At 40.5% G+C, this 27,948-nt stretch overlaps 2 protein-coding genes across 3 annotated transcripts; one reads left to right on the forward strand and one right to left on the reverse strand.

The window, feature by feature from the left end:
• Window positions 1-330: 330 nt before the first annotated feature.
• On the forward strand, window positions 331-4,646 carry ddit3 (DNA-damage-inducible transcript 3). Its single transcript, XM_050037452.1, has 4 exons — window positions 331-491; window positions 1,902-1,963; window positions 2,437-2,645; window positions 2,837-4,646. The coding sequence occupies exons 3-4, from the start codon at window positions 2,490-2,492 to the stop codon at window positions 3,617-3,619; spliced, it is 939 nt and encodes a 312-aa protein (XP_049893409.1). The 5' UTR covers window positions 331-491; window positions 1,902-1,963; window positions 2,437-2,489; the 3' UTR covers window positions 3,620-4,646.
• Window positions 4,647-4,748: 102 nt separating this feature from the next.
• mars1 (methionyl-tRNA synthetase 1) lies at window positions 4,749-27,937 on the reverse strand. Of its 2 annotated transcripts, XM_050037450.1 has the most exons (22): window positions 27,664-27,937; window positions 23,370-23,460; window positions 21,708-21,786; window positions 21,227-21,358; window positions 19,617-19,692; window positions 19,215-19,399; window positions 17,165-17,274; window positions 16,770-16,886; window positions 16,161-16,364; window positions 14,324-14,525; window positions 14,147-14,221; window positions 13,698-13,868; window positions 13,091-13,186; window positions 10,706-10,823; window positions 10,289-10,502; window positions 8,704-8,835; window positions 7,971-8,075; window positions 7,482-7,677; window positions 6,758-6,829; window positions 6,438-6,464; window positions 5,988-6,134; window positions 4,749-5,358 (listed from the first exon to the last, which is right to left on the reverse strand). In XM_050037450.1, exons 1-22 carry the CDS (start codon window positions 27,764-27,766, stop codon window positions 5,209-5,211), a joined length of 2,802 nt encoding a protein of 933 aa, XP_049893407.1. In that variant the 5' UTR covers window positions 27,767-27,937; the 3' UTR covers window positions 4,749-5,208. The 2 variants fall into 2 exon arrangements, with proteins under 2 accessions (XP_049893407.1, XP_049893408.1); XM_050037451.1 differs by lacking the exon at window positions 6,438-6,464 and having other exon boundaries at window positions 27,664-27,935.
• Window positions 27,938-27,948: the final 11 nt, after the last annotated feature.

A 27,948-nucleotide genomic window follows, 5' to 3' on the forward strand; every position in this document is an offset into this window, starting at 1 on the left:
ATGTTCTGATTCTGCTGGTGTTATCCCCAGCTAGAAATTGGTTGCCAAGCATTGCATCATTCCTTTCATGTGACTCCCATACGCCCCAAATTCGTCCTGGCCGTCTTATGACTGCATCACAATTGCTGCTCGTACAAACTATACAGGCTGGAGAGGGAAGCAGCAGCTAACACGACACCAAACCCTGCCCAGGTGCTGTTTTCGCGCCACCCTATTGGATGTCGTTAAGGAAAAGATCTTAACTCCGCTCTCCTGATTGGACGCTCAGAACGCCAGTTCGCGTCGCTCCGGCTAGGTTGTGATGGAACTACCTTCCCATGCATAGTTCGGTTGGCCTCTCCCTCAATATAAACACCGCCGGGAGTTTCCGAAAAATCACATTCAGCCGTCCAGACTGAACAATGGTTAACATGAGCTATCACCAATTTTTACTAAAATATCCACATTCGAGTTCAAGACAGTCGAGAAGGCGAGCGAATAAAAGAAAAAGGGTAAGTGGCGATTCTTGTCGGTAGTTTTGTCCGTTGGTTAGTCGATGTTTTCCCGTCTTTTCTGGGAGTAACGGCTACTTAACTTGAAGTGGTCTGGTGTGACTGGAAAGGGAAAAAAAGAATGTTTTTGGCAGATATCCCGGTGCCATTTTTAGAGTAACAGTTGTCTTAATCCATCACAATTTACATGGAGTTGTTTTTATGTGTTGTCTGCTCCTGTCTGACAAGTTGGGAAGCTCGTACGGACTTAACGTTACAGCTACTAAGTTTTTGTAAAGGGTTTTAACCGCTGAGCGCAGCAAACGTTTTAGAGTTATTTTGTGTATTTTGTAGCTGCGACATCTTATACTTTCGATTTTGTAAAGTGTCGTTTCATTTGAGTAAAATAAGAGACATTAGCCTACTCCGTGTGACGTCTGACAGTAATTGGTGGGGCTGTTGACTCGAAACGGATCGGCTTTTATTTTTGACAGCTACATTTGTTTTTCACACTTTAAACAAACCGGTTTATTGTTAACATTTATTACTGAATGAATATATGTTTATAGTATTAAGTCATTTTTCCAACCCACTGTTTTTCTGTGTCTGTGTACGTTTCCTTTTGTTTCGCCCATTCCTCCTGCAGGACTTACATTTCCATGACGTAATTGTCTTGGCTTACAGTGGACATGTAGCCCAACTAAAAAAACAAATTCTAAAAAATTGAAATATGTAATAACTGACAAGAAAATAATAATTGACACCCTTTATTTATCAAACTAAAGTTTAAAAGCCTGCGCTGACACAGGAAGTGTGACATTTGACATCAAATTAAAGAGGATTTCTTTATTTTTCATTTCATCACTGCCAACGCTACATCTATGTAAGAATATTGTTTTATTATTTTTTTTGTACTTGCACATCAAATAAGAAAAGCAGAAATCCGTGTTTATTTTATACAATATTCAGCTATAGGCTTTGTCTACAATAATTAAAGCAATTTTGGTGGATTTTATGTGGTAATTTTTGTTTTGCACAGCTTAAAGTAATTAATAAAAGCAGCAGACCTGACTGTCAGACCTGGAGAGATCAATATAAAGCATTTACTCATCGTTTTTAACCACTTGTTTATCGATCCCAACGTGTTCTGAGGGACGTAGAAAGCAGGGGGCGCAGTAGAGAACATTTTGGTCTTTGTTTACAAGGAATAAGTGACAGGAATTTTATCTTCCTCCATCCTTGTTGATCATTTTAACAATTTATTTAATTTCATTTTTGTTCAAAGCAGCAATTATTGTTTAATTTAAAGCACATTTTATTACTTGATCAAGCTTGCTCTGTCTTTGTGCAAATCATCACTTTGATTCTGAAATCTCAGCAAATTTTTCATATTTTCCAAAGACTAACCTATAAAATATTTTTATCTTTCAGAATTGTTGGGACAAGTTATCACCAACAAATTGGCAGACTTGATTAACAGAGACTTTCTAAAGGTAAATTCTTATACTTGACTTTATGAGTGTTGCATGTTTGTGAATTTTATTAAATCAATTTGTTTATTTTTTACAATAACTTTGTATCGGTTAACAAATTTCTTTATACATATTTTAGTTCTTCAAATTCCCTTTTTTCCAACAATTTTAGTGCAGTACAGTCATTTCCTCACTTAGTGTCACTGTTATTCCATTTCACAATAAGTTGAACACAATATTTTTTACTTTGGTCTAGTTTTTGTTTATTATGGTGTAAATAATTATATTGATAAGGTCATGTTGTGGTGTTCAGTAATGATACACGCCATCTTTTATCACTGCATGCCCACAATCTCTAACTCAACTACTTGCAGAACAGTTAAAAACGAATGAGGCGGAGTCTCTGTGACGTGTCATTCATCTAACGTGCTGCGCTCTTTCCCTTATCCCTCCCATTTTCCCAACCCTCCTGTGTCTGGCCACTCCTCCCTCAGGTCCAGTGTGAACCGTGTGGCCGAGTACCTGTGTGTTGCGACTGACTGGCGAGATGACTGCCGAGTGGCTACACCTGCCCCCGCCGTACCCCCCTGGCGTGGGGCCGTTGTGTGGTGCAGAGTTGGAGGCGTGGTATGAGGACCTGCAGGATATTCTGGGCTCTGACACGGGAGGGGCAAAACTGGCACGTGCCCCCACATGCACCGAGGTCAGTAGCTTGACGAAGGAAATGGCTAGTGTTTTTCGTCCATTGTATTTTCGTTAATATTTTTCTTTTTTAGGTATATTTACCATTTTGTGAAAAAAATATTTTCACATACTTTGTGATTTGAAATGAACTTATATTGTGATATTTGACTTGTTTTTGGATGCGCCGACATTTCCGTTTTATGTTTGTAGAAAGAGCCGGAGTTTCTGGATGTTCTGGAGAGTTGTTCTCTGACGTGGCTGACGGACGGAGGCCAGACGTGGGGCGAAGGTGTCCAGAGGGCAACAGAGGAGATCCACAACACCCAGCCTCTTCATCACACCTCATCATCATCCTCCTCTTCCTCCTCCTCCTGCATGAGTCCAGCTGTTGCAGAAGAGCGGCGGGCGGAGGCTGAGAGCGGCAGAAGTGGAGACAGCTCGACAGGAGGCGGCAGTGATCTGCTGCCTCCGGAGTTTTTCGAGTTGCTGAGTGAAGGAGGAGTGGGAATGGTGGATCCGAGCGGAGCGGTGATCAGCGGCGGCTATTATTACCACCACCATCAACACCATCAATCTAATAATGTCCATCCTGCATCTCCCTCTGCCAGCGAGGAGGAACTGCCCTGTGTCCCCGATTCTCCATCCTGCTCCTCCTCGGCCTCCCAGTCGCCATCTCAGAATTGTTCCTCTCCCTCCTCACCTGTCTCTTCTCCCTCCGTCTACCCGTCCTCCCGGCTGGGAAAACGTAAGAGGACCACCAGCGAGAGGGCCAACGGTGCCTTGTCCTCAATCGCCTCCTCCACGCAGCACACATCCTCATCCTACTCATCTGCCAAAAAGAGTCGCAAAGAACGAGAGCAGGAGAACGAGAGGAAAGTACAGGAGCTGACGGAGCAGAACGAGCGCTTGAAAGCGGAGATTGAAAGGCTGGGAGAGGAGGTACAGAGGACACGTAGAGCCTTGATAGAGAGACTAGTCAACACCAGGAAATGAGGAAAAATGAGACAGGATGGAAGACAGGAATAAAAGATGACATGACAGGTCCTACAGAATTGGAATAAGCAGTGGTGGGGAAAGGTGTAATACGGTGGTCATGAAATGCCTCTTAAATCAGGAAAGGATGGAAACCAAAGATATATTTTATAAGCAAGAGGATTTTTTGGAAAATACAGAGCTTAAAATGGCAAGAAATAGGAAAGTGATGAAAGTCAAGACAAGAGAGGGCTCAGAGAGAAGGGGCTGCAACAGCAATGCGGCAAATAAAAAGACTCAGCATGTATAAAGGAAAAGGAAGAACAGACAGCTCTAAGTGCAAATGATAGCGCGGTTTTGATGCATGTTTGTCATTTTAAAGAATGCCTAACATAACTTCCACCAAATGAGGTGGAAGAAATAACAGTTATGAGCATTTGATGACTTGTATGTTGGACAGAAAGGAACTTAATTCAGAGAGTGCATTTCATTGTCATCTGTTCCCACCATTTTGCAATAATTGTAACTCCTACGTTAAGGGCTGCAATTTGGCTAGCAGAGATTATTTGCCCCAATTTGTGGAGAGTTTAGGAGCTCAGGAAAAGTTTGAAAGTGCCCAGTGCAGTGTGAGTATGAGAGAATGATGTTTTTGGGAGAGAATTCATAATCTTTCTTACTTTTTTATAACCCATGGCTTGTGTGTATGTGTATTTAGATAAAGTAAGTAGGACCCGGCTATACTTTCTAAGCTGACCTTTTTCTATCAATATGGGAATATGTGGTAGAATTACCACAAGTTGTTTTACCCTGATTTACTATTTTTATATAACGCTGTAATATATATACACAGTTGTACTGTAATGGCTTGTACTGTAAAATGCCAACATATCCACTGTTATTTTCTCATTGCAGTCATATAAATTGTTAATTGTAGAATAATATGCATGGCTTTTATCATCAATGGCATCAAATACATGTATTTTACCATATCGTTTATTTTATCTCTCATTGTAATCCTAAATTTGCAATAAAACAAAAAAATGTGCAATTGTTTGTGTCATGTAATGTTTGTTTTTGTGTGAACCATTCTTTTAAATGTAGAAAATGGAGCAAACTGGAGGTAATTGAGAAAGGGGGAGAGGAAAGACAATTTTCAGCTGAACTTAATCAATTTATTTTCTGGATCCAAAAAGGGTATTTGTAGCAAATGGGGAAAAAAACAATTTTCCAGAGGATATAAAAAACATCTTTAAATGCGCAACACACCTTCCAACGCTAATATCGTATGCTGACTTTATCACAGGGAGAGTATAAAATCAGTTTCTTTTGGTGTAGGGATTTGGAGAAATCCCTCCATTCTGTAGCTGTATTCATTTGACTCTCTCTTTGTGTGTTTTCATTTCCCCGTCGGCCTATCCAGCATTTCATTAGTCCTCAGTGCCAATACCACATTGTCTTAGATCCTGTCACGGCTTTGCCTTAAGCTAATACCCTCATCTCTCTCTTAGTGTACATCTTGTTCCCATTCTCCTCAATCATACCTCAACCCATTCTACCCTTCTCTTCCTCTCACTAACCTCCATCATTTTGCTTTCATTTTTTTCTTTGCCTCACTTCTTCTTGCCCTTCTGAGGTGCAGGCTCAGGGCTCTTCCCCTCAGCCAGAGCCAGCTGCTTCTTGAGGTCCAAAAGTTGGGCCACCTCTGCTGTGATCACGGCCTTCTCCGCCTTCTGGGCTTTGAGCGCTCGCACCTTTTCCCCCTGTGATAGATAAAATGACACGGTTTAATCAATTGCTCGCACCTGAATTTATGCTTGATTAAACAATTCAGTGTTCTAAGGACAAACAGGTTGGCGGCTCTCTTGTCAAATAGTAAGCGATTAATTGAGGAAATTTCTAAGTTGGTAATTTTACGCGTCTGTCGGGTTGAGAATTTAGCATTTGGTTCCACAAAAATTTAACTGCCGCATTAATAGTTACATGTACTAGGTAAAAAATAAAAAATAATACATCTGGAGATAAAATAAATTTGATCAATTAATTACAAACACAAGCATTACCAGATACATTTCCAAACAGAGAAACTGATTAGATGTAGGGTTAGAAATTAGCTGCTATTTATTTCGGCGGCCAGTGGTTGGTTGCGGATGTGATTTGATTTTTGGAGGGATCGCATTCACTCCTTACGGATGCTGATATCTGTTCTGTTATTCTCATTATAAGAAGATTATTTTAAAGACAAAACAATGCAATTAAAATGAAGTTATTGAAAGAAAAAAAAATAGCTTATCGTGCTGCTTTAATGAGACTCTTGATTCTTAGTCTTAAAATGTGAGAATGGTGTTCACAGATAGCTCAACAGTGTGTTTCCATTAGCCAGCACTCTCACCTGCTCAGCCACAGCCTGTGTGAGCTGCTTGGCTTTTTCTGGGTCCACTCCGTTCACCGTCGCCACCTCAGCAGCGACGGCAGCAGCAGGAGCAGCAGGAGCTGGCACAGCGGCAGGCTGAGTGCTGCCAGCGCGCTGAGCTGTTGTCTGAGGGTGGAAACAGACAGATGAAGATGTTTGAATCTGAACCGTTTTGATGGTTATTATTTCTGGAGATGACTTAACTTCATTTCAGACAATAACACTCATCACTCAAAATGTCGACGGGATTTTATGAGTCATGAAGTGTGAATGGACGGTGAATCACACTGGACACACAGGGATGAGTTGAAATTCAAAATCCTAGGACGTTAGATTAGCCGCTAGTGTTAGTGAAGGCATGCGGTAATCAATATTGACACAGCATAACCAGTGTGGACGGGGTCCTCACAAACAAATACCGCTTGATACCTTTTTTTTAGGTGGTTCATCTTCAGGCTAGAGGCAAGCGGTTGAAGAGAAGGTTTAGAGAGGGATTATTTTTATCTATATGATGGATGCGTAATACATAATTTAGAAACATTTATAGTGCGTTTGCTCTGCATCATGTTTCAAAGACAGATACTGGAATTACAAATTCTTATTTGGGGCGACAGTCTGACAGAGGCCCGTGAACGGCAACGCATTATCAAGTCTTTCTTATTTCATTATTCATAAATAGTCAACCTATATTACTACAAGACCTGACTGAACCCATACACAGACCATTAAGCAGCATAAACATCAAATACCTGCTGTCCACCAAATCTCTTCTTCAAAGCCTCTATTTGGTCCGACTCGAGTTTCTGGAACAACGGACTGACCTGGGAATAAAAGGGGTTGTGCGGGGGGGAACAAAAAAGGTAGAAATTCAGAAAAATATATGCACGAATATTTAAAAAAGTTTGTTGTGGATCCAGCCCAAGGCCAGTGTAGCTGGAAAATTTAACCTGCAGGCTCTGTGCTTGTATTTGAACAAAGAGGATTATGCAAGTAAGTACGTAGATAACCATGTATGAGAAATGTGCAGAGTTTCTATCATGATCACCACTCTTCAGTGCGGCGTTACCCGCTTTGTCAGAGAAGTTGTGTGCACGAGTGTATGGTGCGTTTGTGTGACATTAGACCAGTGTCGTCTGCTGCTCCTCGTCTGGAGACCTCAGTCACGACTCACTATATAGCCTTGGAGATTGAATGCAGCGTTGGCAGGCTGCCGCAGTCACAGGTCACAACAATTAAGCCTGAAGGGACAAGTGGCCTGAGAGAAACTTGCTGTCCGACGGCTGAGGCCTCGGAACACCGTCTAGGCTATTATTCTCGAGTGTGTGTATGTGTGTGTTCAGACGACTACAATGTCCTCCAGAGCCTCGAAATATTGACAGACTGTTGCATCCTCATTGTATCACCCAGCGTCAACATACAGGTGGTTCCACAGGTTTTGTGTGTAGCATGTGTACTTTCCCAGGTCGTACTCACAGTACCGATGCGGTGGCCGGCACTCAGGGAACATACAAAGGAGCCTGTGCCTTGCAACATGGTATTGACGCAAGACTGAGGGGCATTGAGTTGATCCCTGATGGTTTGGCTGACCGTTGGCATGTATGGCAGCAGCATCACTGACAGCAAGCAGGCGATATTCACAGACACACCGGTCACTGTGCCTGCACGCTGCCTGGAGAGGAGAGACAGAGATCAGTCAGTGAGAGATCGGGAATTTAAACGTTTTGGTTACGATGTTCAGAAACAACACTCCTCCTCTATTTGGCTGTTCATATACACATTTTTTTCTTTTAAGAATCAATTATGAAAATTAAAATTAAGTTTCCTGTGCTCAGAGATAAATGTGTGTGAATCAAGGAGCCTTTTTAATATAAAATGAGAATTTACACATTTCCGACACAGATCCATCTCCCTTGTAAAACTACAGAGGTACAGATTGTGTTCAGCTGGTCAAGGCTTTCTCACCTTTCCGTGTCTGTTCCCTTGATCTTTTTCCAGGGTTCATTGACCTGAATGTACTGGTTGCCATGGCGAGAGATGTTCAGGATGTGTCTCAGAGCATCGCGGATTCTGGAGGAACATTTCAGAGAAATCTGATGAGAGCATGACCCATTAAACAACATCTACTTCAGTAGAAGTCCAAATATGAGTTAAACTACGAGAGTGTTTTACTTTTAGTGTCGAGATACACCTCAAGATGACACAATTACCAATCAATTAAACTATTAAATGAACTGTCAACTAATCTGATAATCAATTAAGTGGTCTGAAAAACCTTTTCAAAATCAAAATCCTTTGATTCCAGCTTCTTAAATGTGAATATCTCCTGGTTTCTTTTCTCCTCTATGACAGTAAACTGAATATCTTCGGGTTGTGGACAAAACAAGACATTTGACGACATCATCTTGGGCTTTTGGAAACACTGTTCGACATTTTTCACAATGTTCTGACATTTTAAAACCCAAACAACTGACTGATTAATTGAGAAAATAATTGGCAGAATTATACACAATGAAAATAATCGTTAGCTGCAGCCATATTACAGATCTACGAGTAGTGTTGTAAAACTAAACTGACAATTCACTGATACATTTTCAAATTTTAACCACTTTAAATCACTGCACACATTTGCTTCTTAAAAATCACATCAATTAAACTGATAACCCTCTTGACGGGTATGTGAGTTGAATAGTCTTACTTGACTTTGTCCATGAGCTGGATGTACTGCTGCAGCTCCCAGCCCACCAGAGCCAGGAGCTTCTTATCTTCCTGCTGTAGCTCCATCGCAGGCACACAGCCCTCAAAGAACTTAGAGACAAACATGCCAGCTCTAGAAGAGAGAGGGAGAGGGGGGTTTAACAGGACAGATGTAAAAAAAAAAAATGGGGGTCAGGGAAAAATGTGGCAACGGAGCGAGAAAGGCAGCGAGAGGAAGAGGGAAAGAGAGAGCAAAACGAGCGAAGGGCACGTTACTTGACTTGCTAATTGTTTATAAATTATAGATTTTGTTGCCAGATGTAATTCAGTGCTCTGCTCGTGTAAACTAACACAACGTTGTGCTGCATTGAGCCTCGTCACGGCTCCTTCATCGCCTCTACATTGTAGCTGTGTCTGCAGCCAGTGATTTTTAAAAACGAGTTTTATGTGTACATCAGGAAAAGATGTTGGTAGTGAGAACGCTTTTGTCATGTCTGATGCAACAGACTGTTCTATATTTTACACATCTCTCAGCCTCTGAGGAAGGTCTGCCAGACCACTGTCACATTCACAATGAACTGTGATTTTGATGTGTGAGCGTGAACTTTGTGTGACCTGCATTCTTAATTTGTTTGAGTCCGTTAATTAGCGAAACTGCCAAACCCTTGAGGTTTTTTCATCCTGTGAAAATAAAGAATATTCTTGCTGTTGGAATAACTGAATCATCCTAATCAATAAAGTCATATTTGCTGCTGGTAAATATTAACTAAGGATTTGCCCATTTCGGTTTGTCAGGCTGATTATTTGTGAAATTGCTGACAGACAGCTTCAACTGAACGGCGATTAGCTGGAACACCGCAGCCAAGAATCGTTTATGAATCTGAAAAGGCGGGCGTGAGATGGACACACTGTTGCTAATGATGTTTTGTGACTGGATCCAGGCAAGGACAGAATTTCTTTTCTGAAGCAGAATACTTTCTACCTCCAACACCTTAGGCTGGATGCAATCTACAAGATATTTTTGAACCAATTAGGCATCAACGTTGCTGCCCGAGACCAATTTTGAAGATCAAGGTACTCTGAAAAAAAGCTGCTGAGAAAAATCTTTGATGTGGGATTTAACCCTGATCTTTTAAAAATCATTTGAGGCGATGTAATTGGGGCTAAATTACGCCATCCCAAACAAATTAAGAAAACTAGGGTGAGCCTCTTGTAATAGTTCCAGCAGAGTTTTTTTTCAATGAGTACAACAATCTGAAAACTTAGTTGTTAATTGGACTGGATGACAGTTTTGCTGCGCATTTACTTTTTGAGTGAAACTTATTATGTACAAAGTGTTCGCAACTTGAGGTGGATTGCCCCATTTTTTTATTTCACTGGTGACTGATCTCAACTGATCAAAACAATTTAAACAGAAAGAGAAACCGTAACACAGAAAATGTCCCACAGTTAGATGGCTGGGAGCATGAGGACACTGGTGCAGGTGACCTTGTGAGGGTCATTGGGAATTCTGATGTAAATCCTGCTATTTGTTAATCACATATAGGACACAGGAATTCATTTTAAAACATGAAACTATTAACAACCTGTTGATGAAGTTGCCCAAGTTGTTGAGCAGCTCAGAGTTGTTCTTCAGAGCCATGTCAGCCCAGGAGAAGGCTGAATCTTGTCCCTCTGGACGCACATACAGGAGGTAGAACCGCCACACATCAGACGGGATGCCTGTGTCCTGGGCCATGTCCCCAAACACACCCACACCTCGGCTCTTGGAGAACTTGGTGTCCTCATAGTTCAGATACTCTGTGGGGTAGTTGCAGCATAAGTTACTGTCAAACCTGAACCTTAATGTCCAGTGTGAATGTGATCAATCATGATGTGCGTGTTGCATAACTGCCAAACAGAGAGAATCCATGTTAAGATCTGTTGTGAATCTCAGTTTATCTAATTATATAACACATAAATGATTAAACTGGTGAAATCAGTCAGTTTAAATAAGTGCTTACCAGTGGCAACGAGGTGGTTGACCAGAGTGTAGTTGTCCTGAGCTCCCAGTAGGGAGCAGGGAAACACCACACTGTGGAACGGCACATTGTCTTTGGCCATGAAGTTGTACAGCTCCACCTGGTGGCAGAGACACAACACTGCACTGTGAGGATGACATCATATTAGATCATCATGAGATCATCCAGTTCAAAGAGGACTTATCAGCTCTCCCCAACCCCCATCTCTCTCCCTCTCTGCAAACACAGGCCATCACACACACACACACACACACACACACACACATAACAGAAGCTCTGGGGTTTCAGATGGAGAGATGAGATGAGTCAGTGAGAGTGAGCAAGAAATGTTGGATTTTGTTTTTTATCTGTAGGATTTTTTTTAAGAACTTGCAGTCAAGGAGGAAACAGACCTGTTTTTTTTTTGCTTTAACTTATTATTCTGAAGTAAATGTTGACTACGCAATGTAATGGCTATGTAGTAATGACATCATCTACATTTAGATTGGGTCCCTGTAAGCCTCGCTTTCACCGTGCAATTCTGTCTGCCACCAGGTTCGATTTCCTGGGAAAATGAAGGCTCAATTTACGGCACAAAAAAAGTGTGTCAACGATTGTGCAACCAAAACAGGAAGAGGATAGCACTTTTGTTTTCCCCTGTAGTTATCGATAGCTATCCTTAGCTACCAAAGAGTATCAATGTAAGTTCTTTGCACTTATGATCCCCAGTAGCTGAAATGCTGGACTCTGGAACTAGAGATGTTGTGATACCATTTTTTCCTTCCAGATACTGATTCTGATATCTGAACTTGTGTATCCGTCAATACTGACTGCTGACCTGATACCACTGTGTTAAAAAAAAAAAAAACTTCTCATCCTGTATGGATGTGATACAATTTCTATCATTGCTGTATGGCATGGCCCAGGTTAAACCCTTTGTAAAACATGGACAAAGACGTACAGAGAATGAACACCATAAAACATTCTTTTACTATCTAATTTGGCTGTCAGTCATGATAAAAAATAAGATTTTAGGAATAACTAACAATTCCTTAAAAAGCTTTAACTGCAGCAAAAATTTTCTGAAAATAAAAGACGTTTAAATAGTTCTGTCACAGTAGTGCATCCGCAACTTAATGTTACTGAAATCAATTCTTCTTCGTCTCTGAGACAGTAGTTGCCAGTGGTTGTACAGCTCAACTTGCTGTGTAGGCTGGTGTTTTAGAGCGGTGAAGAATAATTCAGTTCCGGGAAAACTGCCATTTTATTTAGGTGTGAAACTACTTCACAGTTTATTAATAAATTTTGTGGTATCAGACTGGTGTATAGACTTGTGTACCTGCAATACCAGATCCAGCTTTTTAGGCATTTCTTTTTAGGCAGAGGCACTTCCCGTACTGGTATCGGTATTAAACTTGAAAAGTTGTCCGTCTCCACTTTGAATAAAGAACAATCTAGCAAACTAACACACCTGCTACTGTATGTGTGGGTGGCTGAGCTTTAAATATCATCTCATACTTGCACACATGTCAAGTAGTTCCCCATTTCTAAGTAAAGCAGATGACAGCACCATGAAAAACAAATATGAAGACTGTACAAACTATGATGACTTAAGAGAGTTAATGTTCAGTGAAATGGCTCCTTCTGGACATGCTTTGTCATATTTTGTCCTTTCTTTATTATCATTCTGTGTATAGTTATGTATTTTGTACAAGAAAAGAGGATACATGTGTTCTTTTTTAATTAGCAGTTATTTTCATTTCTTTTTTCAGTGCTACACAGCACATGCCTTTGTAACTGACCCACAAACTTGGTCTTACACAATGATGATCTGGTTATATACAAAGCTTTTGTTGCTTTGCCCTATTTTCATTCCTTTTAATGCTGTCTGAAAATATGTACGCTGGACTCTGGTTCTGGCTTGCTTTGATTTTATGGTGTCTTGTAAGCCCATGCAGGCTGGGCATAGCTGCATAACACAATAAAAAAGAATGCATTCATTCATATCAAGACAACCTATGGTAGACTGATAATGCTGAGACTTTTATCACAGAGGGGAGGAATCTAGAAATAAATGGCAGCCACAAAGCACAAAGAGCCGTACTGCCTTCCACACATTATACGGTGTGTACATTGTAGCTGTGGATACAAAACTGATTGTGCATTTCATTCATAATTAAAGAGGTTATGTCTGTTTCACATTAGTGTTATATGGGGCTAGGAATTTCACCGTGCAGAATACCAGATGGGGCAATGAAAAAAGCAATCAGATCCATTCTGTGTTATAAAAAGGACAAAAATCTGTGCCAAGCTCGTGCATCACTACTCTGCTCGCTTCATAACATCTTAAATGTGTGTTAGGGAGAAGAGGTAGGAGGGGTAGGTTACCTGATGAGGATTCTTCCACCACTTTTCCCATTTGTCGGTGTAGTTGGCGGTGATGGACAGATAACCAATGGGGGCGTCAAACCACACGTAGAACACCTGCAGTTGCAGCGAGAGAGAGAGACTTACAGAAATGAATTACGGATCACATGAACCAAAAAAAAGGAGACGAAGATTAGGAGGAATGAGAACATCTTTAAGATGCACATTGTGACTTCAGTCCCTCATGTATTATTGTTTGGAGAAAGTTTTAGTTGAGTGTACTAAAAGAAGTGGTCATGTTCAAACATGTCAGACCTAGAGAGTCTCCCAGTGTGCTACTGGAGAGCACTGCAGTATCATCACTCACTGCAGAATTTGCAAACAGCTAATGAAGCGCATTGTCATTTTCAATGTTTAATTAGGAAGCTGACCTTAGATATTAAGTGCTTGCATTCATTATCTTCTCAGCAGGTAATTTAGTTGAGCAGTAGGGCTTTGTTATGCTTTAATAAAGAAGAGGAAAACACAGAGTGCTGTGTGCATCTACTGTATGATAAAATAGAAACAAGGAAATAGCAAGATTTGATATGTGATTTTTTTGTTTTTACTGTAGATGACAATAGCAGACCTTCTCTTTAAAGTCAGGATGGGGCACTGGGGTTCCCCACTTCAGGTCCCTGGTGATGCAGCGAGGTTTAAGTCCATCTCTCAGCCAGGAGCGAGTGATCTGTTTGGCATTCGCTGTCCAGTCTCCTGTGCTGGTTGACTTGTCCAACCACTGCTCCAACTGAGGCTCTAGCTGCATGAGAGAAAGAGCAAGAATGAATATGCTTACAAAAACACCACATGTCTTAACTCGTAACCACAGATCCAGACAGAGTAAAGCCGTTTATATAATAAAATAACCACAGGGATAACTGCTTTTCACAAGCTATCTGACTTTGAATTCTACTTACACTTGTTGTTTGTACTTTTCTAAACAGGCTAACTCTGTCTTGATCCCTGTGAGCAGAAAAGCACCGTCTAAACTGCAGAATGGGAAACCCAGGCGATTACAATGCAGTGTGAAAAGCATACCTTTGGCAGGTCCAGGAAAAGATGTTTGGAGGAGCGGATGACTGGAGTCTGCCTGCAGACCTTACACTGTGGTTCCTGAAGGGGACAGACATCAAAAATTATCAACCAGAAATGTTATGGCCATCGCTGCTACCATCATTCTCTTTCTAATAGTCTTAGTGGCAATAATCAACTCACCCTGAGCTCCACAGCATTGATCAGCCGCCCACATTTGTCACACTGGTCACCACGAGCTTCTGGGTATGTGCAGTGGGGGCAGATGCCTTCTACGAAGCGGTCAGCGAGGAAGCGCTTGCAGTGTTCACAGCGCAGTTGCTCCACCGTGTCCTCCACAAGGAAGCCATGCTTGTGGAGTCTCCAGAAAATATCCTGAGCGATCCTGAAAGGATTAGTGAGGACAAAGGCGGTTGAATGATATTCCTGTGGTTGTGTGCACAAGTACATTTTTTGTTTTTTTACCTGACATATGGAAATTAGCAGTTCATTAAACCTTGACCCTGTTTTTGTTTTAAAACCAAGATTAATACAGCTCCTCCCTAGTGGCTGGAAAATGATGTAAGCTTTATGGATCAATATAGAAACTAGAGCAATATACAAGAAAAAGAAGATGAAGGGAAGAGTGTTGGTGTTGGTTTGGTAAAACAAAACATCAAGTACAACAAACCGAGCTGATGGTAATCTTTGGTGTTGGATTTGTAAATCTAAAATGTAAGACCAAACATCCAAAGCACTTTTCATGCATCAAGTCAAAAGTCTTTAATCTGTGGGCCTTTTTCACTTTTCAAAGAACATGGTTCTGGTGCATGGTGTTTGATGCCTTTTATGTTTTACTTATCAAAGCAAAGGCCACAAAACAAGAGTTTTCATCTTTGTAATCCTTAAGTCTCATCTTTACTGAAGAAAAAATGCCTCTCTTTTGTTTCCCATTTCTTCGTTTATGTAGGTAAATCCACAAAGAAACCCGGTGTACAAACACATGTACAAAGACAAAATAATCTGACACTTTACCCATACACACACTGACAAGAAATCTCACCCACTGCATTGTTTTCATTGTTTCAGTAATTCCTTAGAGCAACAATCCATAACTTTGAAGCAATTAATTTCTCCTCCAGACTTCAGTTACCTCATCAATATTATAAAATAGATACTTTATAGCAGAATGTCCAATTTATTTTTTCTAGACTGACTCTGCCAATGCCTTTTATTTCTGCTGACTTCTTAAAAAGTTAAGTTGTAAAAAGTGACACTGTTTCTTGAATATATACATAACTATAATATCGCAATGAAGTCGAACCTCATCTGACTTCCTGAATCTACAGTTAAACACAAGCCTTGCCTCAGTTAATGGGTGTTGCACCAGTGCGTGACTAACTCGAAGGTCACAGGCATGCAAGAAAAACAAAGTTTTCTTCATAAATTCAATGTAACAAGGGGTGAGTAATTGATACAGAAATGGTCGTTTTGTGGATAAAGTATTCCTTCAACCAGCAATGTATCTGAAACTACAGTACCATTCTCATGTGTCACACTTGTCACCTACGAGTTGGTCAAACACTGGTTTCAACACTCGTTAACTAAGGCATTTTGTGGGTGAAATATTTTTGAAACTAATAGGGTTTATTTTGCATTTGGTAAAAATCAGAAATGTAAGTGATGACCTAAATTCTACAATCATGCACAATAATCTCTGAGCTTAAGCAGAGTAGAATTTATGCATGTGAGGGCTAGACGTCCACACCACTATCTACTGCAAGATTACAGCAATCCTATGTTACGTAATTGTGTAGTAATCATATGGAAACGTGTTTGCCCCTTTATACCAAAGCCAAGCAATATCAGAACCACACAAACCAGGAGAGGATGAGCTCTGGATTATTACTGGAGAACTCTCTGTTTAGCTTCATCTGGTTGTTAACCTTTGATTGTGATAAAAGAAAAGCCCCATCTTTAATTTCTCACACAACTGTAGATTACATTTCTAACTGCAGCCTTCCTCCCTGCTTCCACTTACTCTGTCTGCTTCTCGGTTGTGGTTCTGCCAAAAAAGTCAAAGTCAATCTGGAACCACTTGTAGATGTTGGAGTGGATGGCGTGGTACTTGTCGCAGATCTGCTGTGGTGTCAGACCCTCCTCTCTGGCCTTGTTCTCTGTAGCTGTGCCATACTCGTCTGTGCCACATATAGACAGCACGTTCCAGCCTCGCAGACGGCCATACCTTAGAGGAGAAGATGCACGGACTCAGTAAAGCAAGACACAAGGGAGATGGCAGGTGAGAGAACAATGTATATATGTGTATAAAACAAATATAAGGAGCATGAGAGAAATGATGATGGAGACTTACAGAGTGAACACAAGTGAGAGTAAGTGAGGAAGAAAGAACAACAAGAAGATGGAAGAATGGCCAGTTTGTGGGGACGAATATAATGGAAAGGTTTAATTGTAATGTTGGGAACACATTACAGGTTCACACATGCCTGTACATTACGTATGCACAAGACTGCTCTCATGTAAATGTTCTTAAAAATGTGCTTGGCATAGAGGTCAATATCTTTTTCATGATTATGAGTATATTGCTGGCACCTGTGTAAATAAAAAAAGGAATTACAAGATTAAATTCTACCTGCTGAAGACATCTGTGCTGAGGACGCAGCCAATGATGTTGCCCAGGTGGGGGACATTGTTGACATAAGGCAAGGCACTGGTCACAAGCAGGTTTCGCTTTCCCTCCTGTGGCAAACTGAGCGGAAGCAAACAGATCTGGGGTTTAATCTTCCTGTCTCATTACTCCTCAAGAGTTATATTGACTTCCTCTGGGTTACATTTCTACATGCTACAGCTCAACTGAATTTACTCTTCTGCTTCTGCTGGTAACATAGTTTGTGGGACTGTACCACAAGAAGATAATCTATGTGATCCCCACATAATCATATAACATCCTAAACTGCAAAATGTACTGTACACACTTATTATAAGTCACTCTGAGAGTATCTGCTTAAAGCCCTTTGTATTACTTACATGGGGTGCTGTCTGTCTGCAGCTGCCGGGCAGGCATTCAACCCTTTACTCCAGGTGAGAGCAGCTGCCTCCATCTCCTCCTCTGAAACCACACGATCACCTTCCTCACACTGGACAAACATTTAGATGTAGAGAATCATTAATTGGGATTTAAACACAGATCAGCTAGTAAGGTTAGTAATCTCCACATGCAGATATTTGTATCTTAATCCTGGTGTTGCATTAACTTTAATTTGTTAAATAGTTTCACTGGCCAAAAATTCGTAATGGTACTTTGAGTATTTCCATGACCTATAAATAATTTCCAATGTTTTAAATTTTGATCAACAAATCAAAAGTTTATTGCCACAGAAAGCGGTGAAATGATAAAACAAGCTGTTCCATTAACAATTAATAATAAACTGGCTTTGGGGAATCACAAGGACTAAAGATTGAAATTAGCTCCATTTCATCATGATACTGACAGACTTAAGTATATGCAGAAAGTTGGTCTCGTGTTCAGTGTAAGTGACTTTAAAACTCTTTTTAAAGGGAGAGTTAGCCCCGAAAATCAAAAATACGTATTTTCCTCTTACCTGTAGTGCTATTTATCAATCTTAATTGTTTTGGTGTGAGTTGCTGGGTGTTGGAGATATCGGCCATAGTGATATCTGCCTTCTTTCCGATATAGTGAAACTAGATGGTACTCCTTTTGTGGTGCTCAAAGTATCAAATAAATAAATTTGAAAAACTCTACAGCAATGTCGCCAACTGTATCACCAAGCAGAAGGAAGCGTGCATCTACCCATGGACAAGAGGCTCATGCTCGTGACAGCAGGAGATACAAACATTAATGGTGTCCCTCTCAGCCTGGGCTGTAACATGAAATAGCTCAGTGGTGCTAGGTGAGCTAGCAGGGGTAGTTCTGTAAAAGTAAAATAGTTCCTGCATGAAACTGCTCACAACAAGGTCTGTGGATTATCTTGAGTAACTGGGTCATGATTTCTGGAAGGAGGCATTGCTGATGAGTTTTTCAAATGCATTTTTTTTTGGTGCAATGAGCACCACAAGCCAAGTGGAGTTTTTCAAATGCATTTTTTTTTGGTGCAATGAGCACCACAAGCCAAGTGCCATCTAGTTCCATTATATTGGAGAGAAGGCAGACATCTCTACAGCCGAACATTCCAACACTCACACCAAAACAATCTAGACTGATGTACAGTATGTAAAAGGAAAATGTGCATGTCTGATTGGGATGAACTATCCTTAATAAATCACAAATCTTTGATGAACCAAATAATCAAACTGTATGAGTAACACTGTGTGATGTTTTTTAGTGTAGTGTTTCCTTCTCTGGCAGGAGCAATTTTTATCAAGACGTGCCCTCTTACAAAGCTACCATATCAACAAAACACAAAAATACATTCAACTGTTCAGTGTCAGGTTTTTTTTTAGAACTGTATCACCAACTCCAACCTGACATTTTGACCTCTAACCCAAGGCCTGAAGCTACAGCATTTATCATTCTGATATACACACACTACAACTTCCACTGACAAGGAGCCGTAACTGCTGCTGCTAAAATTTGATTGACACCTGTTCAAATCCTCCCATGCTTGAACAAGAAGGAGAACACAGGACTTAAGAAATAGTGATGTAACGTCTATATGCTGTATGTTCTTTATCCTAACACGGGTGTTAATGTAGCTTTCAGGCTACAGCCACGTTAACTCTCACGCGGAGAGAGCCCTGCTTAGTTTAAGTGAGGTGAATTCAATCCTGGCAACCCTTTGAATGCTTTAACTTTCCGGCTCAAAGCTCCAGTGAAGTAAAGACAAAATGTGGGAAAGGAAGCGTGTGACAGTACATGTGTCTTGTAAGGTGTTGTTTGTGTTAGTGCATCTATAGCTCTACGAAAATAAAAAAGACATTTTCTTGGAAACCACACAGAGCGCACATGTTCCCTGAGGCAAAAGCACAAGTGTAGTTAAACACTGAAGCACTTCTGAATGCTTTTTGTTCTGTATGAATGCTTTAAGTCTAATAGTTATCCTGATGATGTGGCTGATACCTCAGCAGGGTTGCTGTTGCATGGCTGTGTGTCTCGGCACTGGCTGCTCTGAGGGGCAGGCTGCCTCTGCATGTAGCTCTTCATGCCCTGCAGGCCTTTGCCCTGCAGCAATTTCTGAGCAGCCGACTGGCAACTGTGCATAACAGCCCCACGGTCAAACCAAGCTTTCACAGACGTACGTTCACCTGTAAAATGGAAAAGAGGCAGGGAAATGGTAGGGGGAGAAAGGGGGGAGAAAGGGGGAGGGCAGACAGAGAAAGTGAATGGTTGCAGTAAGGTCCATTTTAACATAGAGATAAAAAAAATGTGAATAAGACATTTAAAAATTAAAAAAAAAAAGCGAAGAACTTGAGGCGTATGTGTGACCACTAACAAAGTATTAATAGTTTTATCACTACTTACCCAGTGCTAGTGAAGAGTCAGATAAAACGGGGTACAGCGCAGCCCACAAAACAACATCAGCAACTGAAACAGTTTCCTGAAACACAGCAAAGGGTGAAGGGTAAGTTTGATATTTTTCAACCCTGACTCTATTTTCTCATATTTACATGTCAAAGTGAATAACGAGAACAACAGTTTTTGTAACTGGTCCAGTATTGAGCATTAGGGCTGCAGCCAGCAGCAGTAAAACAGGCTGCAATATAACAACGACATGTTTGCTTCGTCAATGTGTGTGACTAAAAGTGCTTATTTTTGCCACTGACAGGCTTAGATTATTATTCTTAGTGTCTGACAAGTTATGGAAAGGATCCCTACAGAGTCGGACCTTTTTGTTGAAGAGTATGATCCTTGTTGTTTAACCTGAAACAGCCCAAAAAGCTATAATTTTAATCATTGGAAAAACACTCTCCATTCAAAGTCGACGGAAATAAATAAAATTTACAAAATTGTCTTAATTTGTCTCTCCAACAACTAAAATAAACCCTTAACTCATCCAGTTAGATGTGAAAATATACTGGCTCTGTACACTCTAAATTTAATGTTTTTTTAAATGCAGTCTGGTAGAATTGGCAAAGGCAGTTTCTGATATGTTTCTGGTTAAACTTTGAGAATCTTACTCTAACTAAATGTCACTGTAAGGATCCTCTCCGGAGCCTGCCAGAGCCTGCTGCAGCACTCTTGCTTAATACTGGACCTATTTCAAAAATTGTTGTCACCATTAGTCACTTAGACACACAAACATGGAAACAAAAGCCCCCTGGTTGGAAAATACTAAACTTTCCCTTGAATAAACATAATGTTTTTAAGCAATTGCCGCTGACTAATCCTGAACTTGGCATGTGTCATTTCCTGTCATCCCATCAAATAAACCGAAATGTTTGTTGTTTTGAAAGCCCTAAACAATATAGAAGAGGGATATACCCACCCCCCTGTGACTTTCTACATACAGACTTACCACGAGAAAGACTATTTTCAGCATGACTATTTTGTGCTCTTGCATCTCACTATATAAGGACTGCTGTTACAGCCTCACTGTGTGTGCTTACCACAGTTTTTCTTGTGCTTTACACAGGGCTCCTCCAAGCCATGCCAATCACCAAGAGACTGAACAAAACATATTTCTGTACACATGAAATGTATGACAGACGCAGATGACTTGTTGCCACAGGGGCTTCATGTACCACAGAGAGCTGCTCCCCCACCCCCACCCACACCCACACACACTCAGACACATCTGCAACGTAAGGGAGCTCCTCCCCAGATAAATCTTTTTAACTTAAAAATGCATCACTAGCTCAGCATCAGCAGCTGAAAAAAAGACAAGAAGAAAAAGAAATGTTGCCGGAGGAGCCTGATGTGGCACAGAGGAGACGCTCAGTTTAGCTCGGCTGAGCTTCCACAGAGGCATCGTGAACTTTTGACTTGATCATATAATATATAGCCTGAAAAGGCCTTGTTTGAGTGAGTGTGTTTGTCTTTATCTTCTGTCAATTAGGAGCTATACATGGCGACTAAATGGGCACTGAAAAATTGAAAGTGCAGTCATTAAACAGGAGAAGTTGATGCTTTACCCCAGTTAAATATGGCGTGTTCGCCTTGCTCAAGCTTTGCTCCAAGTAGTTTAGGGGCCCCTGGAGGACCTTGGACACCTCTGATCCTTTTCCCTGCAGCACTGCCATGTGAAGGGCCTGCAGCAGTGCAGGCTGCACACATAAGACAAAAGGGAGATTAATTAGAATTGATTGAATGACATTAGATCAAGCAACAAACCAAAGAAGCATGACCGAGGTTAAACAATTCATTTTCTTAAACCCTGCAGAGCAAGCTGATAGATTTCTTTAGTACATTGTTCTTTTCAGAGCATGAGCTTTAATCATTTAGCTGCATGGATTTACGTCCCCGTTGGCAACACACTGATGAACAGTAAGAGGATTTTGCACAAGAGAATGTAGAAAAGCATGCACTGAAAATAGTTTGCATCTCAAAGAGGTTTAGTGTATTGTACAACAGATTACCAGCAAACTGAAAGGTCTGTTTTTATGGAGAGCTTACCTGAAGATCTGTGGCCTCCCATTCGAGCCACTGACTGCAAAGCTCACTGGATTCTTGTCCGTTTACTTCAAACAGGTATCTAAGGTGTTAAAAAGTGGAAAACAGAAGGAAGTTGTGTCAAAGAGTTGCATCTCACTTTGTTTCAAAAGGAAATTACTCATAAACACACCCAAAATATAGAAATCTGCAACACCTTCACCTTCAAGAGTTAGCTACAGTATGCCTCAAACTTTTATTGCTATATCATATTGTCAAACTAAACTATTAGCAGTTCCCTGATATTGTTAGGGCCCACAGCAATGGTTGTCAACCTTTTTTTGTGTCAAGGACCCCTGAGTTGATACACATTAGGTCATGGACCCCCATTTGAAGATTTCGATTCAGAGACCTCCATCTGAAGATTCTGATTGTTATATGATTAAGACCAGAATTCTACAGTTGTAACTACAGTTGAGGAGATAACCACAGAGTAAGTGAAACCTATGATAAGAATAGTCACTCTTATGACTTCTACTAACACTGGGCTCACTTCTCGTGAATCAAATAGTGAAAATACTATTCACCATTTTTTTGGGGACCCCTTGAAACGCCTTCAAAGACATCCTGGTTGAGAACCACTGGTTTATAATATAATCATAGCATTTTCAAATCACTACATTATCAGATATGTCGGATTCATCACCAATTATATATTCTTTCATACACTTTCCATAACCGCTTATCCTGTTAGTGGTCGTGGGGAGGGCAGGAGCCTATCCCAGCTGACATTGGGCGAGAGGCAGGGTACACCCTGGACAGGTCACCAGACTATTGCACTCACACTCACATTCACACCTATGGACAATTTAGAGTCACCAATTAACCTGCATGTCTTTGGAAATTTCAAAACTGACATTAAAATAGGAAACACGCTTTTGGCTGCTGAAAGGGTTAAAGAATCAGCAAAACTCTTGGCAAACTCACTCTTTTTTGGGTTCCTTTGTGATCATTCTCTCTGAATTCTGAGGTTTTTGCGGGTCTGTGAACGCACCACAGTCAGAACTCTTCATAAGTGTTACAGTTTTTATTTCAGCAGCAGTTTGCTGACTTTTAGTCCCGCGGAGGGATTAAGAAACAAACTGTTTGATTGTCAAACTCAAGACTTCCTTTCGATCAGTTTATGGTCAGATTGATCAGGTCTTATCAGCAAAAGAGAGCTCCAAAATAACCTAAATGTGGCGGCAAAGGCTGATATTGTGGCGGTGTGCCAAATTAAAGAATGTGTGGGAATCCCTGGTCTCATACTGCAGGCCCCTGAACTGAATCCAATCAACATCTTATTGTGTCAGACTTAGTTTGGATTCTTTGCTCTGATATCTGCAAATATCACATTGTTTTCTAAAGTAACAATGGGATGGGAGGAAAATTGTGATTTAAACATCTAGAGGTACATAACAATGCAGATGGATTTCATTTGCACAGGTTTTTAGGATCTCTATCCCAAAAAAAACAAAAACTATCTGCATGGTTAGATACTGATTGAGACAAGTCAAAATATATTTCTGTTGTTAAACTGACGCTTTAACAGTTCAGGTATCTGAAAATTTGCACAGAGGCAGTGATTATCAGCCTCCGAATTAATGCCAACTTGGCATTGGCATTCATAAATGAGAGTCTACTGACCGGCAGATGGCATTAGAGCTGAAAAGGTGCAGTCCACTAGGCAGGAGCAGGGCTGGCAAGGCTGGACGGCTAAGGAAGGGCACCACTTTCTCTGAAGAAAGACAGAAATCACATCACGTTTATTTAGATCACACCAAATAAAATACATACAACAGCGGACAATATTATTATGTCGATTAGCATGTTTCTAGTTAGACTGGATTCTTCACCTGATAAAACGTGCTGAGACAAAATGTAAATCATCTTTCTACCGGCTGTGTCTTTAAAGAGAGAGTGAGAGACTGAGGGAATCTGCACCCATTAGGTCTAATTTATTTCAACACTTTTCTGGGCAGAGATTATATTTAAATTCAGCGCTGCATCTTCAAGGACAACCAATAACACGAGACGCCTCAAATGCTTCAGGGATAATCCTGTGATCAAATTCTCAGCCTCAATACTTTACAAGTTACTAGAATAATCTATGATGAACACAAAGGTCACTTACAAGGTCAAGGATCCTCTTAATCTGGAATTTCTAACCACACGAGGGATGCTGAGAATACATTCTACTACATCCTTACTTTGATGAATACAATTTTTATATGCCACTGTGGCTCTGGGATTGGATACAGCAGGAATAATACTTACATTTTTTATTACATCCATCAAAACGAATGTGCAATATTTCAGACTTTGTGATGAATTGACTGAGAGATAACAAAAATAACAGATCATCTTATTCTGATCAAAACAGCACTTTATTGTTCAACAGATTTCGAACAAAACGCATACTGATTTGTATGATACTATGTACTTCCACCCCTAATACTCTTAATACACATAATATATCTCAGAGTACAGTCCACTTCATTCATACACTGAGGCTGTGTGCCAGATGGTCCTGGTTATTCATCTCAGTGATCCAGCTCCCACAGAAGACTAGCTCACATCTGGGACTTGAGAGAGTGAAGCCTCTTTCACATGCCTGAGACAATCACAACATAAGCCCAAAGCTGGGGTGTATTACCATTTAATTAGAATCTAATTGCTTTACAGAGCAGCATCTAGATGATGTTCCACAAGACAATGCATCTACTGAGAGGTACCCTAAAGTTGCAGTAGCAAGGGGATACCAGCCCATATGTTCCAGCTATATTCTGTGTTGAAAGGGACAATAGACCATGTTTAACTCATAATTTAACTTAGCCTTGGAGGGACTACTGGTATTATAACAGCCTCTCCATGGTCACAGACTAATCACATGACCATTAATGGACTCCCGTCTCTGGAGGGATGAGTAATTGAGTTGAAAGCAATATCATGATTGCCATACAGACTTTTGACACTGTCAAAACACGTTGTAGCAGGGCTTAGATGGCTCAATTTAAAGGCCGACCTGGATTTTCGTGACATAGGCATCCCCTCCTCTTTCTCTGTAAATAGGACAGCGTCTGCCTTGTTTGGTTGAACAAGATTTCAGGTCCTTCATTATTACCTCTGCCATGGAAGTTCAGTTTGTTTGTTTGTCAGCAGGATTACAGAAAAACTACTGGCCCAAATTTCATGACACTTGGTGGAAAGGTGTGGCATGGGCCAAGGAAGGACCCGTTAAATATTGGAGCAGATCTGAATTACTGGGCGGACACATGAATTATTTTTCGCTATTTCCAAGATGGGTCATTTGGCCTTAGTGGAGGTCTGCGCTCTACAAGTGCCTTTCTAGTCTATCACTGTTTTTTTGTTAGGTCAGGGTTAACAGTATAACACTGTATGCCAGATCAGATGTTGAAGTGAGACTGCAGTCAGCTTCATTGCTTTGAGGAAATATTTTCTATTCCCCCAAACCTGACAGACTGATTAAAGAATTTGATTTTTGAAAAATATGGTGGCTTTAAACAATGTTCAGTGTTGCACAAAACACCTCATACCATGTCCCTTTACAATTTAAGGCAATTTGAGTTTTTGAACTTGCTTGGTATTGACCCTGACCAGTAGTGGAACTACTAAGTAACTAAGTACATTTACTTAAACACTGTACTTATGTATTTTCTTTGACCTTTTACTTGTACTTCTAATATTATAATTTTTACTCCACTACATTTATCTGATAACGTTAGTGTCTACTTACTTTACACATTAAGAGTACTTATACAAATGTGATCAACAAATTAAGTATAATGAATTAATATGGTTAGAGATAAGACTTTATTGATAACTTGGGAAAATGTACCTGACAGCATAGTATAAAAAATGGCTCTAACTTTACCAGCCACAACATCAAAGTGACAAACACAGAGCATAACTAATGAGAATCACATAATATAATATATTATTCTGAAACGGGCCACTCTGAGCACTCTACTTTTTGTACTTTAATTACATTTTACTGCTGATACTTTGTACTTTCAAGTAAACTTTTGAATGCAGGACTTTAGCCTACACTTAGATCTTAAAAAATATTTAACATATAAGATGATTCACAAATATAAAACCGATCTATGAACACTAATGTGCGTGTGTGCGTAAATTAATTTTTGCTTGAGACTTTTGGGGTATAAATAATAATGCATTTTGTTTTGCTTGTTAGTGTTACTGTCATTGTATAAGATTAAGATTAAGTTCCACTGACTGTCACACACCTGAGTGTGTGAAATTTGTTCTCCACATTTGACCCATCCCCTGAGGGAGTGGTGAGCAGCAGCGGTGCCGCGCTCGGGAATCATGTGGTGATCTAACCTCCCAATTCCAGAGAACATTACAAAACATGTAATATAAAAGGGGAAGTTGCTTGGTCAGCAAAACTTATTTTGGTTTGTCACTGCTTAAAAGTGATGACTTATTTCTCTTACTTGTGTCAGTTTGAGGCATATAAGTTGGAAAATGACTGAGATAAACTATATTTAACTGAACTTTTACTTGTAACAGAGCATTTCTACACTATAATAGTGCTACTTTTCCTTAAGTAAAATGTCTAAGTCTAAGTACTTCCTCCACCTCTGGACCTGACTGAAATTAACAATACATGAATCTATGTATTGTTCCACAGATTTGTCTTCCCTGTAGTCATCTAAAAAGCAACAATAACCATCCCTAGTATATATATTAAATCACATTATTCCTGTAAAGATACTGGGTCAGAATTACCAGCATATGTGATTTTGTCTGTGTGACACAGCCCAACAACTTGACAACATAACCCAAACTAAGTGACGTTAAACCCGGACTATTCCAGGCATGGATGCAGATCTGATGACAAGTTTGGGGGGGACACAATCAGTTGTGATTTTTTTTTAATTGCACGCGTGGACACAATCAGTTGTGATTTTTTTTTAATTGCACGCGTGCAAATCATGCCCACAGAGCACTTGAGATTGCCAGCATATTTCACGATTTCATAGAGGCTCATCACCATTCATAAATTCATTCAGAATTCAAAAAGTACTACACAGAGAATCATATGCTTACCTTTACTGTTTATTTCTCTTAAACAGCCAATAGTACATGGAGCCAGCCATCACCCTCCTTTTCACTGCTTCGCTGTTAGTTAATGCTACTTCTAGTTTCAGGGTCTCAGGCATGTTATGTCCACTCACATTCTCATCTCTCACCTCTCACAGATCCCCAATTCTCCTCATCATCTTCCCTTTCTCCCAGTATATGGGACTACTGTATACATCAGTGGATATGGATGATTATCAGAATATGAGCCCCTAACTGAGCTTGGTTAAACTAACTGATCATGTTGGAAAATATATTTATAAAAATATTTGTTCCACAATATTCATTTATTTTAGAATTGTGGAGTCGGAAAATACATTTGGTCAATTTCAGTCCTTTAGGCTATTTAGAATTGGGGGGGACAATTTGTGTTTTTCAGAAATTGGGGAGGACATGCCCCCCCCCCCCATTCCCCCCTGGGATCTGCACCCATGATTCCAGGCATGAAAGGCGTATACTGTTCTATACTGTACAGGTAAAAGCCCAACACCTGTATACACTGCTACACAAAGGCTACATGAGGCTGTAGTAACAAACAGTACTAAAACAAGACAAACAAAGCAGTGATGTGCAGTAAGAGAGCTTTCTAGCTGCTTCTCAGATGCAGATAAGTTGTCAATCAGTGACTGACAGTTAGCAGTTGAACAGGGCTAAGTTACAGCTAACGTTAGCTTGCTACTCCACAGTTACAACCGTCAGTTAACAGCACCGAAACTTCATTAAACCACAATTTCTATTTAATTAAGTGTTATCAGTCGACAACAGAGTTGGAGTAACAGAGTACGTTAATGATAAGCTTACTGTGCTGTCTTACCTTCGTGGTTGACATAGTGGACGTCACACTGAACTCCAGTCACTTCTAACGCTGCTAACACCTTCAGGCAGTGCGGGTTGCCTTCACTGACGAAGAGCTTCATCTGGCCGTTGATACTCCGCTTTGCTGGGACTAATGGCGGTAATATATATTATACTTTAAAACAAGACACGTAGCTGCTGGTAGTAACTTTACCGGTGAGTGTGGTCCACACACGCTGATGCAAGAAGCATTGGACATTTACAAATGGCGGAGATGTAGTTTTGGAGCGCTGTCTGAGGCGTT

The sequence above is a fragment of the Epinephelus moara genome, chromosome 24 (assembly GCF_006386435.1).
Source record: "Epinephelus moara isolate mb chromosome 24, YSFRI_EMoa_1.0, whole genome shotgun sequence".
Classification (NCBI taxonomy): Eukaryota; Metazoa; Chordata; class Actinopteri; order Perciformes; family Serranidae; genus Epinephelus; species Epinephelus moara.

Bases quoted from the DNA above. Each gene is read 5' to 3' on its own strand.
- ddit3 (XM_050037452.1), top strand. From the start codon at position 2,490: ATGACTGCCGAGTGGCTACACCTGCCCCCGCCGTACCCCCCTGGCGTG. The intron at 2,646-2,836 runs GTCAGTAGCTTG...TTATGTTTGTAG, and splicing joins GTGCCCCCACATGCACCGAG to AAAGAGCCGGAGTTTCTGGA.
- mars1 (XM_050037450.1), bottom strand. From the start codon at position 27,766: ATGAAGCTCTTCGTCAGTGAAGGCAACCCGCACTGCCTGAAGGTGTTA. The intron at 13,869-14,146 runs GTATGCTTTTCA...TCTCTCATGCAG, and splicing joins TTTTCCTGGACCTGCCAAAG to CTAGAGCCTCAGTTGGAGCA. The intron at 6,465-6,757 runs GTATTTGATGTT...GCTTGCCTCTAG, and splicing joins AGAGATTTGGTGGACAGCAG to CCTGAAGATGAACCACCTAA.